General features: G+C 38.0%; 1 protein-coding gene across 3 annotated transcripts; it reads right to left on the reverse strand.

Moving 5' to 3' along the window:
* Positions 1-1,642: 1,642 nt before the first annotated feature.
* LOC310951587 (cadherin-2-like) lies at positions 1,643-11,754 on the reverse strand. Of its 3 annotated transcripts, none has more exons than XM_083919888.1 (20): positions 11,666-11,754; positions 11,136-11,255; positions 10,882-11,028; positions 10,490-10,634; positions 10,214-10,383; positions 9,929-10,060; positions 9,652-9,834; positions 8,515-8,831; positions 8,267-8,409; positions 7,952-8,176; positions 7,623-7,850; positions 7,122-7,240; positions 6,510-6,593; positions 6,277-6,375; positions 5,516-5,569; positions 5,318-5,377; positions 5,082-5,135; positions 4,869-4,928; positions 4,597-4,680; positions 1,643-4,484 (listed from the first exon to the last, which is right to left on the reverse strand). In XM_083919888.1, exons 1-20 carry the CDS (start codon positions 11,699-11,701, stop codon positions 4,209-4,211), a joined length of 2,736 nt encoding a protein of 911 aa, XP_083776014.1. In that variant the 5' UTR covers positions 11,702-11,754; the 3' UTR covers positions 1,643-4,208. The 3 variants fall into 3 exon arrangements, with proteins under 3 accessions (XP_083776014.1, XP_083776013.1, XP_083776015.1); XM_083919887.1 differs by having other exon boundaries at positions 5,318-5,392; XM_083919889.1 differs by lacking the exons at positions 1,643-4,484; positions 4,597-4,680; positions 4,869-4,928 and having other exon boundaries at positions 4,992-5,377.
* Positions 11,755-15,162: the final 3,408 nt, after the last annotated feature.

Here is a 15,162-nt window from a genome sequence, read left to right on the forward strand (position 1 = left end):
GAACTTATTACCTCTCCAAACAGCAGATCCTGATTTGTGAATTCATAGGGTTAATTTCACTCCCATTTAGAATCACTTAAATATCTTCATGTGCCGTTTTAAAAATTAAAATACATGGTTAATTGGAGCAGTGGATACAGGTTGTGTCACTATCATTGTATAACCACAGGGAGCAGTATCTTACAGGAAATAGATAAAATAGATCAAAAACGTAATTCATTTCATTGTTGTTGTTTTTTTGAGAAAGTTAGGCCAAATGTTGGAGTAATCAGTGGCATCAGACATATAAACAGCAGACATATGTTTATGGGAATGTACATCTTGACATGTGCACAGTACATGGGTGTATGTGCATTTGGTAAGAAAAGAAAAAAACAGAAAGAAAATTGTTTCATCTATCAAAACTGACGTTTGATCTGTGGCCATTTCTAACTACATCTATGCATAATATATTCATATGCCAAACATTTGATGTAAGTAAAACAAAATAAGGCCCGTTAACAGTGTTTGAGTGAAACAAATTCTATGAAAGGAAACCTGTTTGATAAGCTTGACTGAATTTACCTTGGAAATAAGATTCATTGCTTGGCATCAGTATTGTCATGCTTCCCTGGAGGTGCTTTATTTACAGCATGTACTGACACACCTGCATGTTTTTGGTAACCATCGATAAGATTCGGTTGAAATTTTCCCCTTTAAAAAAATGGTCATCATTTTGAAAAGCCTTACTAAAAGTGAATGAAAGATCAGCTTGTACAGTATCGTGAAACCATAGCAAAGGCTTAAACAGCGAATTAGAAATCTAAAGTTGAACTAAGTCAAACAGCTATTTCCCTGCCATTACTTTACATCATCAGTGTTTTATTGTTCAATGTAACCTGTAGTGAAATATATTCACCACATTGACTTATGTCTATTTTCTACGTGCAAGTTAGGAGTTTTCCACGGCTCTTTAGACACTGTGCTGTGTTATGAGATCATATCTCCACTCCACAAACCATATCCAGTCCCACACACACCCATCTCTACCTTGGTAGTAATTATCAGACCTTCTTTAAAGTGGTTCACAAGCATTGACATTCCTGCATATTTTTAACATGCTTGTTCGTCCGTACTTTATAACTATAGCAAACGTTAAAACAATTCCTTAAGATCCAATAGGGCCGAAAGAAAGTTTAACAGCCATTTCCCAGCCATTACTGTCATTACATCAGTGTTTCAATATTAAATTGAAACCAACATATTGAATTAGAAAAAGTCTCTATTCTGCCCCCCCCCCCCCCCCCCCACACACACACACACACACACACACACACACATACACACCCACGCACGCACACCTGTTTGGTCTCTATATTTTATGCAGTTCAGTTCGTTCAAGTCACACTTGGCATCTGTTGTTCCATGGAAAAGAGTGTTGGCCAACAACAGGAAATTGTTGCCCCTGAATGTCAGCGTTTTATCTGAGACCCACTGTGCTTGAAAACAGGTTGAGTGACATTTGTAGACAGAAGGTTATGCAGGATGAAATGTTTCTATGACAAACAAAGTTCTGTATAATGTAGCAGTCCCAAACTCAGCTTTCATTGTTTAAAATAAGTGTTTGGTTTTCTTGTCATGCAATATGAACACAGTAAAAACATCATATTAAAAAAACTTTATTTATAGAGCCCTATTCAAAACTGACCAGCAAAAAAAATTATATTAATGAATAAAAGAAGCCGTGCATAGATGCGATAGACAGCCATTTTCCCCCATCAGTGTCTATGTGCTTGTTTATGTTATTCATTACAGGTAAAAATCAGTGCAGGTTCAGCTGAATGTACATTCAGCTATTTCTGAATTTCTATTTCTTAACTCTTTCTGACCTCTAGAAAATATTGACCCTTGTATTCTTCTGGTACATGAATATAAAAAAGTCCTCCTTAGGACACTATCTTAACCGTAGCGTCTGACTTTAAACACCCAATGATCATCAAAAAGCCATTTATGAAAATAAAATAAAACACGGTATAAAATCAATTAACTTGGTTTGTCCAAGGTTTTTCCGATTAACCTCAAAGCAATTTCAGTCAAAAACAACTGGACTGGTTGTTTGTCTAGGAAGACGTTTCACCTCTCATCCAAGAGGCTTCATCAGTTCATGTACGCATCTGACCAGGCTGGGACTGGTCCAACTAACTGGTGTGGAGATCCAGGTATTTAACCTCTCACAAGGCCGATGATGTCACTGAAACCCTTTGTGCTCCAAGTGCCCACGCCCGTCGTTAGAGTGACAGTCGGTGGTGGGCAGTTGGTTTCGACGTCGTTGGTGCTCTATTGAGTCTGAACGACAGTCGTTGGGGTCACCCGGGCCATGTGTGAACAGTTGTCCTTTGAGGTTAGATTGTTGAATCTCCTGGGAAGGGACGAAAGGGCGGCATTGTAAATTGGAGATAAGTGGTGTCTCAGACCCCCTCCTCTGTTTAGCGATGGTTTCTCCACTTTTACATAGATGGCTTCTTTTACTCCTCTTTCAAACCATCTGTCCTCTCTGTCCAAGATTTGGACATTGCTGTCATCAAAGGAGTGGGCTTTCTCCTTGAGGTGTAAGTGGACAGCCGAGTCCAGGCCTGAGGAGTTAGCTCTCCTGTGTTGGGCCATGCGTTTATGCAGTGGTTGTTTTGTTTCTCCAATGTAGAGATCTTTGCATTCCTCGTTGCATTGGACAGCATAAACCAGGTTGCTTTTGTGGTGGTGTGGTGTTCTGTCCTTCGGATGTACTAGTCTCTGTCTGAGTGTGTTACTGGGTTTGAAATACACAGGGATGCAGTGTTTGTTGAAAATCCTCCTGAGTTTCTCCGATACCCCAGCCACATATGGGATGACTATGTTGTTTCTCCTGTTATCTTTTTCTTTCTCATCCACTTTGGTTTTCTTTCTGGAGGCAGCTGCCGTTTTAACAAAGGTCCAGCTGGGGTAGCCACAAGTTGTGAGGGCGCCTCTCAGGTGCTTGCGTTCTTCCCCTTGAGCCTGTGAGCTAGTGGGTACGTTATCAGCTCTGTGCTGCAGTGTTCTGATAACGCCAAGCTTGTGTTCCAAAGGGTGGTGAGAGTCGAAAAGTAGATATTGATCCGTGTGAGTGGGTTTTCTGTATACCCCTATGTGGAGGCTCCTGTCATTCTCCATATGGACGTCACAGTCCAAGAAGGGCAAGCTGTTGTCTTTAACTTCCTCTCTGGTGAACTTGATGTTTCTGTCCACTGAGTTGATATGTTCAGTAAAAGTTTGCACCTCTTTGGATTTGATCTTAACCCATGTGTCGTCCACATATCTGAACCAATGGCTTGGGGTTACTCCTTTAAAGGAGTTCAACGCCTTGCCCTCTACCTCCTCCATGTACAGATTTGCCACAATCGGGGACACTGGTGAACCCATGGCACAGCCGTGTTTCTGTCTGTAAAAAATGCCATTAAACTGGAAATATGTGGTATTCAGGCATAAATCCAGAAGTTGGCAAATGTGGTCTGGTTTGAGATTTGTTCGGTTTTGTAAGGAAATGTCCTGTGTGAGCCGCTCTCTTACCGTGGCCAAGGCCTCCATGGTTGGAATACAGGTGAACAAGGAAGTCACATCGTAGGACAACATCGTCGAAACCAACTGCCCACCACCGACTGTCACTCTAACGACGGGCGTGGGCACTTGGAGCACAAAGGGTTTCAGTGACATCATCGGCCTTGTGAGAGGTTAAATACCTGGATCTCCACACCAGTTAGTTGGACCAGTCCCAGCCTGGTCAGATGCGTACATGAACTGATGAAGCCTCTTGGATGAGAGGTGAAACGTCTTCCTAGACAAACAACCAGTCCAGTTGTTTTTGACTGAAATTGCTTTGAGGATAACGATGACCTGGACGAATGAGAACATTCACAGGCTTTTTCCGATTAAGTTTCAGGTTATTACATTTTGTTTCCCATTCTGTATGGCAGACATCATTTCATGCTTGCTAGTCCTTAAGAAACTATGTTAATTCCGTATTCACCATCAACACTGCTTGCATCAGAGAAGAAGGAGTACACATGTCTTCTGGACATCCAAACTTATTCTTAGTGAAGACTCCTGCTGTGTAGCATAACTTGCTGTAAGTCGCCAAAAAAGATTTTACTAAAAACACCTATCCAGCTATAAGGATGAATAACTTGATCACGAACACAAATATGATGAGTGAGTCATTTTAGGCCTTCTACTTGGATCAGAGTAGCTCTGTTAGTCTCTGATATTCTTTGTGCAGGAGGTGTTATACTGTTTACAGCGTTTCCATTAGGCATGCAGATTGAGGCCAGAGTTTTAAACTTGTCATCCAAGTCCAAGCCTGGGTCAAAGGAAATATCAGGGATGGAGATGGCATCAAGCTCAAGGTTGGTCTCTGGGTCTCCCTCCTCAGCATACACATGAGGAGCATAATCACCCAGCTCCTCTCCTGGTGTCTGGAGTTTGTTCAGCATCTACAGTATACAGGGGAGAGAAAAAAAGAAAAAGACTATATATATATATATTTATTTTTTTAATGAACAGAGTTACCCCAGCTTTGAAAGATTGGTCCATTATTGTTGTTACCTTATTAAGTGGTTTGATCAGAAATGTCTGTGGGATTACAACATTCTCTTGATCTGCAGAATATCTCCTGTGTCCACCCAAAGTCTAAAAAATCAAAAGCAGATAGGTGTAATATTTTGATTGTTTTAAATAACACCAGAGACCCAACATACAATTTCATAGTAAAACTATATGGATATCAAATAAATAAATAAATAGTGTGTTCTCGTCAGACGTAGTAATGGATAGTTTCGCTTTAGGAAAAGGGTTCATAGTAGTGTAAATTGCAGTACCTCACGCATAGAGCTTCTGTGTTGATTTCTTGCTCTCATTTTTGATGATGAACCCAATGACTGGAAAATAAAATATAGTCAAATTTAATTAATTAAATTTAATGCAAAATGTCACAGCTCAGTAAAAGTATTGAAATCTGCTCTTTAAACTTGGTCTAATTACTCAGATCAAATAATAATAACAATAATAATAATAACAATCCTAATAAGTACCCAACGCATTACGTTCCCACGTGTAAAGGCTGCCATTGTCGAGTCACTCGTCAGCTGGGGGGAAAAAGTATGTCAATCCATGACAACACTTCACTTTTGAAATCATTTTAAGTAATGTCCATTAGTCTATACAACAAAATAATAATGCTCGCAATCTATTCTGTGTTGGTGTAGTTGTCAACAAATCGAAAAGACCAAAATGGATGAGTGTGCCATTGTCGTGTAGATTTCAGTACCCCACGCATAGAGCTTCTGTGTTGATTTCCTGTTCTCATCTCCGACGATGAACCTGTTGACTTGGAAATCCAATACTGTAATTCATTGAGTTTAATGCAAAGTGTCACATCTTGGTAAAAGTAGAGAAATCTGCCTATTTAATCTTGGTCTTATAACTCAGATTCAATAATAATAACAATAATAATAATGATAAGTACCCGACGCATAGAGTTCCCACGTGTAAATTCTGCGATTGTTGAGTCACTCGTCAACTGAGGGAGAAAAGTACACACTTCAGTTTTGAAATAACTTTAAGTAGTGTCAATTTATCACTATACAACCAAAGTAATAACGTTGGCAATATATTGTGTATTTTTGTAGCTGTCAAATATATCTTGTGAAAAGAACCAAATGGATGAGTGTGCTAGTCAGTGACCCAAGGTCATTTTAAACTTTTCAGGAATATACTGTATACTTTTACTCTTTTTAAAAAATGGCTAAATGATTTCCTTTTTAATTGCTATATTTCTGCATAGAAAACATTACTTGAGAGTAAATCATATCTACTGAGGACTATTTTCAGTCTTGGTTTGGTGTGCTTGAATGTTTACAGCAGCAGGATGATGTACCGTATGTTGGATCGACTTCATGTAAACTACAGTACCCTCATTCATTGTAATGGAGGAACTTGTCACCCAGTGCAATGTGGAATTTTCTATAGCACAGAATAATAAACTACAGTATATTAGGCTTTGGCTGCACAGACCTAGCTTGTTAGTACAGTAGGATCAATTCATTGCTGGCTTTGGTCTTTTCATGGGATTTTATTGACAATAAAAAGTTCTACAATATTGCAATATTGCTTCCTTTAATCTAAAGTATGTTGCAATTTTGATTTAATCATTAATAAGAAAAGCAATATCAATAATAATAATAATAATAAAAATAATAATAATAATAATAATAAGGTTTTCTGTACCCGTTTTCTGTCCCTTGGCTGTTTTAGTATTTCAGTTTGGTACATGGCCTGCTCTGACTGGGCATTTCCCAATCCCACAGCTGTTGACGTAGTGATTGACTGCAAAAATGAGAATTTCATGAATCACTTATGACCACATGTTATTGACAACAATCACTGCCCATTTGTCATCATGTATAACCGAATCAGAAAAGTTTGTGTTATAAGTTTGAATGTCTATTTCAATCACTTACTTGCTTCTTTGCTGGAACTTGAGACTTTATCTGGATTTGTTCCCCATTCTGATTGAATCCTGTGTTTGATGACTCAACAGCCAGCTGTTGAAAATTTTAATAAAGTCTTATTTTTACAGGAAAAAGTGACAATTAGATTTCTATCATTGTAGTGTGTACAATACTGCTGCTGTAGGATGAACACTGTCAGATAAGAGAAAGATGACTTTGTTGTTCCCTTTGTAATTATTACGTAAAACGCAACTTAAAGAAAATGGAAAACAACAAATTGAAACGTGTGTGTGTGTGTGTGTGTGTGTGTGTGTGTGTGTGTGTGTGTGTGTGTGTGTGTGTGTGTGTGTGTGTGTGTGTGTGTGTGTGTGTGTGTGTGTGTGTGTGTGTGTGTGGGTGGGTGGGTGGGTGTGTGTGTGTGTGTGTGTGTGTGTGTGTGTGTGTGTGTGTGTGTGTGTGTGTGTGTGTGTGTGTGTGTGTGTGTGTGTGTGTGTGTGTGTGTGTGTGTGTGTGTGTGTGTGTGTGTGTGTGTGTGTGTGTGTGTGTGTGTGTGTGTGTGTGTGTGTGTGTGTTAAACAATAATGATGAAGAACAGGTCATTTTGCAATAAAAAATATTTACTTTACAATCAGTTCCCAGTTCCTCAGTGTTAGACTTCATCAGATGTTGTCCTGAATCCCCATCAGGGATTTCTATGGTTTTTCTCTTACATGATAGAAACACAACCAAAAGTAGCAAACCTAAGATAGAAAGACACACAAATCAAATCATACAGTATTGTGTCCTAAATGATACTATTACTATTTTACCTTTGGAAGAGCTCATGACCAAAACATTTTTTAGACTAAAACACAAAGTGGAATAGTAAAGCGCAGACCGCCACAATGTTATTGTAGTGTGAACTGAATGTAATTCTTTCAGGAACTAATTTTTCCAATTATTCCGACACCACATGAATGCAGCACAAATGCCCTGTCTCACAATGTTAACATTACAGTGTAAAATAGTTTGCATATCCGCCTTGTGATTCGGATCCTCTCCAAAATTGAATGGGTTCTACCTTAGAGCCAAATACATAATGTCTTCAGGTAATAATCAAAGCATTTTGAATATATGTCCTACCTGCAAGCAGTAGCATGCTGACAAAAATGATCCCAAGAGTTCCTCCTCCTACTGTGGAGCTAATAGCTTTGCGGATGCGACAGTTTGGCCTCGATGTGTCAATACAGTTACACACAGTAACAGACAAGTTGTGCACAGCTCTCAAACCCTGAAGGTCAAACACTTCCAGCAACAGCTCATGTTGTCCAGAATGTACAGCATGCTCTTTCACCAGGTTGACTGAATACCCTGTGCATCCAAAATGAATTGTCATGTCAAGATTCATTGAGACATACAATATAAACTGGACTTTGAGGTTTGTTTTAATAGTAGTGAGATAGTTTGCTTACCTTGCTTAGGGTCAAGCTTCCACTTGCCGTTCTCATTTTCCTGTAGCTGGAAGGTGAATGGTCCACCATAGGGCTCTTCATCCAGGTCAAAGGCTGTGATGTTGGCCAGAGAGTGTCCATCAGATTGACACATTTCAATTGTGCTTACAGCCAGGAATGGAGCATTGTCGTTCTCATCTGTAATGAGCATGCTCAGGGTTGCAGTGCCTGTCATTGGGGGTTGACCTACAGTAGTGAACAAATATGTGCATTTTCAGTAATGTGATAAAAAAAGAAAAAATACATAGAGTCTGTAAATACTCCTGTAGGCCATACCACTGTCAACAGCTAGTATTGTGATGTTGTAGGTATTGTCTTTCACAAAAGATGACTCTCGGTCGATGATCTTTGATGTGGTTATTTTTCCGGTCTTTGGGTCCACTGTAACCCAATTAGCTGGATCGTCTCCTTTTTTGTATCTGAAACACACAATTGTGTTTTGTTAGACATTTTCAGGTTCTCATTTAACAATGTAGAATGTTATCTTGTGAGACGAACATGTAGCTAGTATCTCCATGACTTACATAAATGTGTTTACATTGTTGAAGTCGGGGTCTCTAGCTGTAAATGTCCCGAGATACTGTCCCACCTTGACATTCTCAGTAAGCGTAACTCGTTGGTAAGGTTGGTCAAAGAATGGAGGCTCATTGACATCCTCCACAATTACTGGCACTTGACGAGTGGACAGACCTTGTTTCTCTGTCCCAGTTGCACCACTTTTAGTGACTACTTTCCAAAGGCCAGTGGTGCCGCGATTCACCACATTGCATGTGTGATAGGGGATCTCATTCTCTACACTGATAGTCAAATTCTCCAGTGGACTGCTTTCAAAGTCCAGAGGCTGTTAAAAAAAAAGTGAAATAAAATGTTATAGTAAAATTTATTTCCATAATGTAACTTCATCATGCTGCGTTTCGAAAATCCCTTGAAATAGTATGAATTACCACATTCAAGAATATTCATTTCATTTAAGTATCACTCTCTTTAGCATTTCATCTTGTCACAGAGGCCAAAATACTTTACATGAAACACAATGGACTCTTTTTTTGAGGGATGTTTTAATGTCTGATGGAAAAGCCAGAGTTTGAAATGCATGGTCATTATAGAGGAAAGTTCAGTGGAACATAGTCATTGTGGGTCAAGCCTTTGTGAGAGCATGATGTACGTAGATATAAATACGGCACAATATCTCAAGGACAGACATCATAATCATCATAAAACGAAGACTTTATTGTATGGGTTCACTAATTATTTATATTTTTAAGATAACAAATGGCACTTAGGTTTGAAAGAGCTCAAGGTGGAGTGAGCCATTGTGAAACTCAATGTGGGTGGGTAATTGCTGACTAATCCAAAAAATGAGGTGAAGTGTGGATGGATCTGAAGAGGGCTAAATGAAGTCTATGTCTATGCTCGCTGCCAGTGCAGTTGTTTTAATTTTTTGAACCTGTAAATGAGTATTTTTGTTGGGCATGGAGGTCTATGGGGATCGACTCGTTTTGAAGCCAGCCTCAAGTGGCCATTAGACGAACTGCAGTTTTTGATACCTCTGCCTTGGCTTCATTTTGGCTGTTTTCAGATGTTGTTTTTGATTTTTACCAGATACTGTAATTATTGGGCTGCAGAAAATATCACTATATGTATGAACACAGACAAAATACCTTTTCAACAAATAGTAGTCCCTCGTTTGTGTTAACATCAGTGGAGATTCTGAAGTTGTTCTTTGCATCACCTTTGATTTTATATTTGGCTCTCCAGGCCGCAGTACCTTTGCTGTCACTGTCTGTAACTTGCAGACGTGAAACAAGAACATTTTTCTTTCCTTCTTTCACTCTTCCTGAACCCTAGAATGAAAAAAGACAACTTTTATTACTAAAAGAGACTGTCGTGTTATAGTCAATGAGTTCCTCGTGGTAATTTAAATAAGTAATTTCTCACCATTTGTCCTGTTATCTCAGGAAGATGGTTATTTCCATCTTCTATGTGGATTATGAGGGTGCACGAGCTGGAGAGCTGTATTTTGTCTCCACGGTCTTTGGCCTCCACTATAATGGTATACTGCGCTTCTTTCTGATTGGTTCAAAAGAACAGTTACTCAGAAATGATTATCAAGCATATTTGATGTGGCCATATTATTCAAATTGAAGGAGATGAATGTTCCAAGATTAACAGATTTTGGTATTTTTTATTTGAAATATGCCAACAAGCAATGAAGTCTCTCACCTCATGGTCCAGACACCCTTTAAAGGAAATGGTTGCAGTATCATTGACCTGGGTTAAGAAGAACTCCAGCTCTTGTGGTTTAGGCGTGACTGAGACTATTTTGAAATCAAATAATCTGTTTTCCTCATTGCTGTCATCATCGCTTGCCTTAAGGGTAACCACTCCAGTGCCTGTCAGTATCACAAAAAAGAAATTGTTTGATTTATTTTATAATATTATTTCATAAGAGTAGCAGTAAAGATAACAATTTTTTTTTTTTTTAAATGAGCAAGTTACCTTGTGATGTTGACTCTTCTATGTGAATCTCGTACATTTCACGGTCAAACTTTGGAGGGTTGTCATTGGCATCGATAATGAGTATCTCAATGCCAAGCTGCGTGTCGATGACATGTAAGTCTCTATCAAGTGCCTGGAACGTGAGCTGTAATGCAAATTGCAAGAATTGTGAAATAACGAAACCTTCTACTGTGCTTCACACCCCAAGTACACACAGACACACAGACACATACACACATACACACACACACACACACACACACACACACACACACACACACACACACACACACACACACACACACACACACACACACACACACACACACACACACACACACACACATCCAGGAGGTCATTGTATTATGCTGTTTTAGTAAATTCCTTCACACCTTTAAAACTTTGAATTTCTCATAGTCGACAGGGCCTTGGACACTAATTACCCCTGTGTTTTCATCGATTTTTAATATGCCTGTAGGTTCCTTGTCAACACCTTGACCATGTATCCTGAAAAAGGTGAGACTCTTCTCAACTTCAATCTGGAAGGAGTCAAGACACAAAATCAGCAAATTTTGTAATGATCTTCCCACAACTTGTCATATATACTATACATATCCATGCATCGTGACTCTCGTTCAATACTCACTTTTCCCAGTGTGTATGGGAATGGGCCTTTATAGCCTTCATCAATACCAAAGGAATCAATAATCCAGTTTCTTTTTTGTCGCTTCAACATTTCTGAAGATGACCAGTACACTCCCAAACACTGCAAATACATCATGAAGTATGAGTATGATTAGTATGAGTATGATTATTATAATTCCCCAAAAAATGTGCAATTAAACTCTGAAGGTGTTTTTAAACAAGTCACTCAGATTGTACGCATAACATAGCACTTCCCTGTAGGTCAATATCTCTATGATGGGCATCTGCTGCATTGGTTGTTGTTATGATTGATAAATAATAATAATAAGAAGAAGAATAATTCATATTTTTTAATTGCGTTTATTTTATAGCTGTCTGACTGTTGACTATCATGTAAAAAAGACTTGTAGTAGTTAATGTCTCTGTATCTGTATATTGTTCTTTCAACTTTTGGGTATTGATAGAAAATGTCATGTGGAATATTTTTAACCCTTTTATCTAGAAAGACTGCCACCAAAAATAAAATCTTACCAGCATCAGGAAAAGAATGAGGTGTATCATCTCCATCGTGTATCCAGATCATGTGTTGTTATAGAGTATATTCCTGTAGTTGATAAACTACGCTCAACTGCAAGCCAATGCAGGTTCTGGCTGCAGTATACCTGTGAGTGGGAGGGCCTGTGTCACAACAAATGATCTCACACCAACCTCATAAGACCTGCCTGGAATTAAGACACTTCATAGGAACTGGGTGTGTGCAATTGAGAGAGAGATTACATTGTCATTTCACCGTGCATTACAGAATGTGATTATTATCATTATCTTTATTCAAATAATTATTTAAGATTTTTCCATGGTTACAAAAAATGGTGCAAACACACATAAAAATGATTCATGTTAAAGGAAAGATGGGTAAAACAACAGATGTGAGGCCAGAATACATAAAAGACCATGTGAAGAAAAGCTCATCTAAATAAGGTTTTGAAAAACCAAAAACTAATTGGTTTTCAAAAGTGCTTTAAAAACAATGAGCTTTTCTAGCCAAGACAAAATTGTATAATACAGTATACCCTGATTTTACAAATATTTTGGATTATTGCAGGATAGTATTGATTATAGGATTATTGGATTGGACTATGAAAGATAATGTATTAATTGATTTGATACTGAACTAGTTGTGTCTCCATAGCCCCAAAACTATTGCAAAGCCTGTAAACAGCCGCAATGTATTGTTGACACACCTTATAGGTTTAGCCCTGGTGTTTATGAAATAAACTAATTTGCGTTTGCGTGACAAATGTTGTAGTTCCAAATTTGGGAAAAGGCTCATCAAATGAACTTGACTGGGCTTGCTTTTTAATAATTAGCTCCCTGGATTAATCAGATCTGGCAGATTATGAAGGCCTGAAGTCCGCTTATTTGATCTTCTCCTTTAAAACATTTAAATGACGGCAAGTAATACACAAATTGTTTTTGGAAGTTATCCCATTTATAATTGCAATAATTATTATTTATATAGCACTTTTCCAAAACAAGTTTCAGAGTGCTTTACAAAGACTTGAAAACGAGAGAGAATTACCTCAAGCGAGAAAAACTAATTATACAGTAATAATGACAAATGAGATATGAATTACTTACACACAATAAAAATAAGTCAAGTTAAATGGAAGATTTACTCATACAGGAGAAAGCAATTCTGAAAAAATGCACTTTTAAGAGAGATTTGAAAAAAAAAAGAAACTGTTGGTATGTGTTGCAAGTGTAACATCGTTGCATCTGAGTCCTACCACCGCCCAAGACGACTGTGATTGTCCCTTATACCAGAACGATAGCTCAAGTATGGTCTGGTAATCAAAAGGCTTCTCTGGTTTATAGCCTTAACCTTGCGTCACAGTTAGGAGTTTGTTTTATTTAGGGACACTGTTTTTCTTTTATAGCATACTGTATGTGTTGAATTTAGGAAAAAAGTATTTTGGCTGTCCTGTTTACAGCAGTTGTTTTACTATGTGTAGTAGTAGGAACTGAGAAGTAAAGTTTTATCTCTTAGAAATAAAAACATGCATTATACCATGCGGTGTATTACATTTTATCACATCATTATCTTTATAAGACAAAATAAAGCTCTAATGTATTTTTGAATGGATGAGGATTTAATATTAGGTTAAAGGTCAGATTACAAACTACAAATGTCATTTCAGCCCTAAGAGTGATAACTATAATTACAAAGCCCTTTATTCCCATCACGTTTCAGTAAGATTTAATTGCAGGCGAGCCTGTTCTTTCAGAGCCCTCCATCTTGTCACGTTCGCGGTCACTGTATGTTTTTTGCTCTTCTGTAAACTTTATTGAAACACCTTCACCTCTCAACTCCCGATCAGTCCCTTATATGTTACCATCCTAAATCCATACACACATCTGTATTACACTTCTGCCCTTACTATGAACCTGACTCAGAAGTTGGTAGTTCCTACTTTCTGATTTCAATGAAACGCAGCATAATCGGAGGTGATGAGCTCCACCTGGGCTGATCAAACGCGGTTAGCAGCGTCACTAACATGGCGGAGCATTTATTATTTTTACATCTAGAGAGGTTATGTGGCCACAGACACACACATATTGGAATACTCTGCAAAAGGGGAAGTACAAGTGCTTTCATTAGTGGGTAATATGATCAATCATCATTGTTTTAACTCACTTTTTGATAGATAGTTACTTAACAGACAATTAACTTGATGAAAATCTTACGGATTATATCTTTAACTAAAGCTTTGTTTCCATCAACAGATGAATTAATCCGTCCATATGTGCTTTGTTGTTTAGTGCTTGCATATATTTCTAGTCAACACAATCTAATTCATTGTGTACAGCAACAATGGATGTGCAGGCCACAGGAATATTTCACTTCACCCATGTTCCATTATTATGTAGCTGTTAAGCTTTTCACAGCAGAAAAGTAAATTAAATTGTGGTTTAATATCTTGGTACTATTTATTAAGAGATGAATTCAGATAACAGATTTGCTAATTAACTGTAGACCACATCAGACAGTGGAATTGGCACAGTTTATATGAGATACTTCTTTAATATGCAACATAAATCTACGATACTAAAATCTGTCTCACACACACACGTTACTCACTTGGGAGGGTGAAAATAAATCATATTTCGTTAACACTGAGCCATTCTTTTACCTACCGCAGGTAAACACAGAGAGCAGAGTGCGGCTCATCAATCACTTAGCTTCTGAGAAACTCATTTCTCAAGAAAAAAAAATGCACTGTAATTAAACATCCTGCACAGGAGATTCAAAACCTGTATGTCATATCAATGGGAAAGAAAGAAAATTAACACTTTGAATTACTTTGATGTTCCCTTGTGTTTTTTGGTTTTCATTGGTCTTTGTAAAGCTTTTTGTTGTTTGTTGCTTACATATATTTTCTATTTTCTGCTGTAGCCTGAAGTACCAGCACTTTTAATGTCCGCGCTGATCAAACTAGGTCAGATCTGCACATAAATACCATTGGCACACCTTAACAGCATCTGATGACTCTACTTTGTACATACATTAATCAAAAAACAAGTTCTGCCACTTCTGCTGACAGACTGAACAGCTTCCCTGTAACTTTCATTAACAGTTTACATGTAGGCAACACAAAGTCAAACTATCACAACTAATGTCCAATAAAAAAACATACTGTAAGATTGTTTTTTGGCAGGACACGATGATGAGGTCGATGATATGAACAACCGTCATGTCACATAGCTTTTATACAGAAACAACACTGTAGACAGCTGCTGTCATCACTTTTAAAGAGCCACACTCAGAAAGTAAACTACACAATGTTAAATGGGATTATTACTGGAATTATGCAGGGTGAAAAAACAGTCAATGCAACTCAAACTGCATGACCAGTTTCTTGCTGACAACCTCTTCATCTAGCAGGAAGTATAGTAGTATAGCAGTATAGTAGTAATTCTATGCATGGCTTTAACTACTTTAACAGTATGTTGTTTGATACCATTCTATG

This window comes from Echiichthys vipera (assembly GCF_963691815.1).
Source record: "Echiichthys vipera genome assembly, chromosome: 9".
Lineage (NCBI taxonomy): Eukaryota > Metazoa > Chordata > Actinopteri > Perciformes > Trachinidae > Echiichthys > Echiichthys vipera.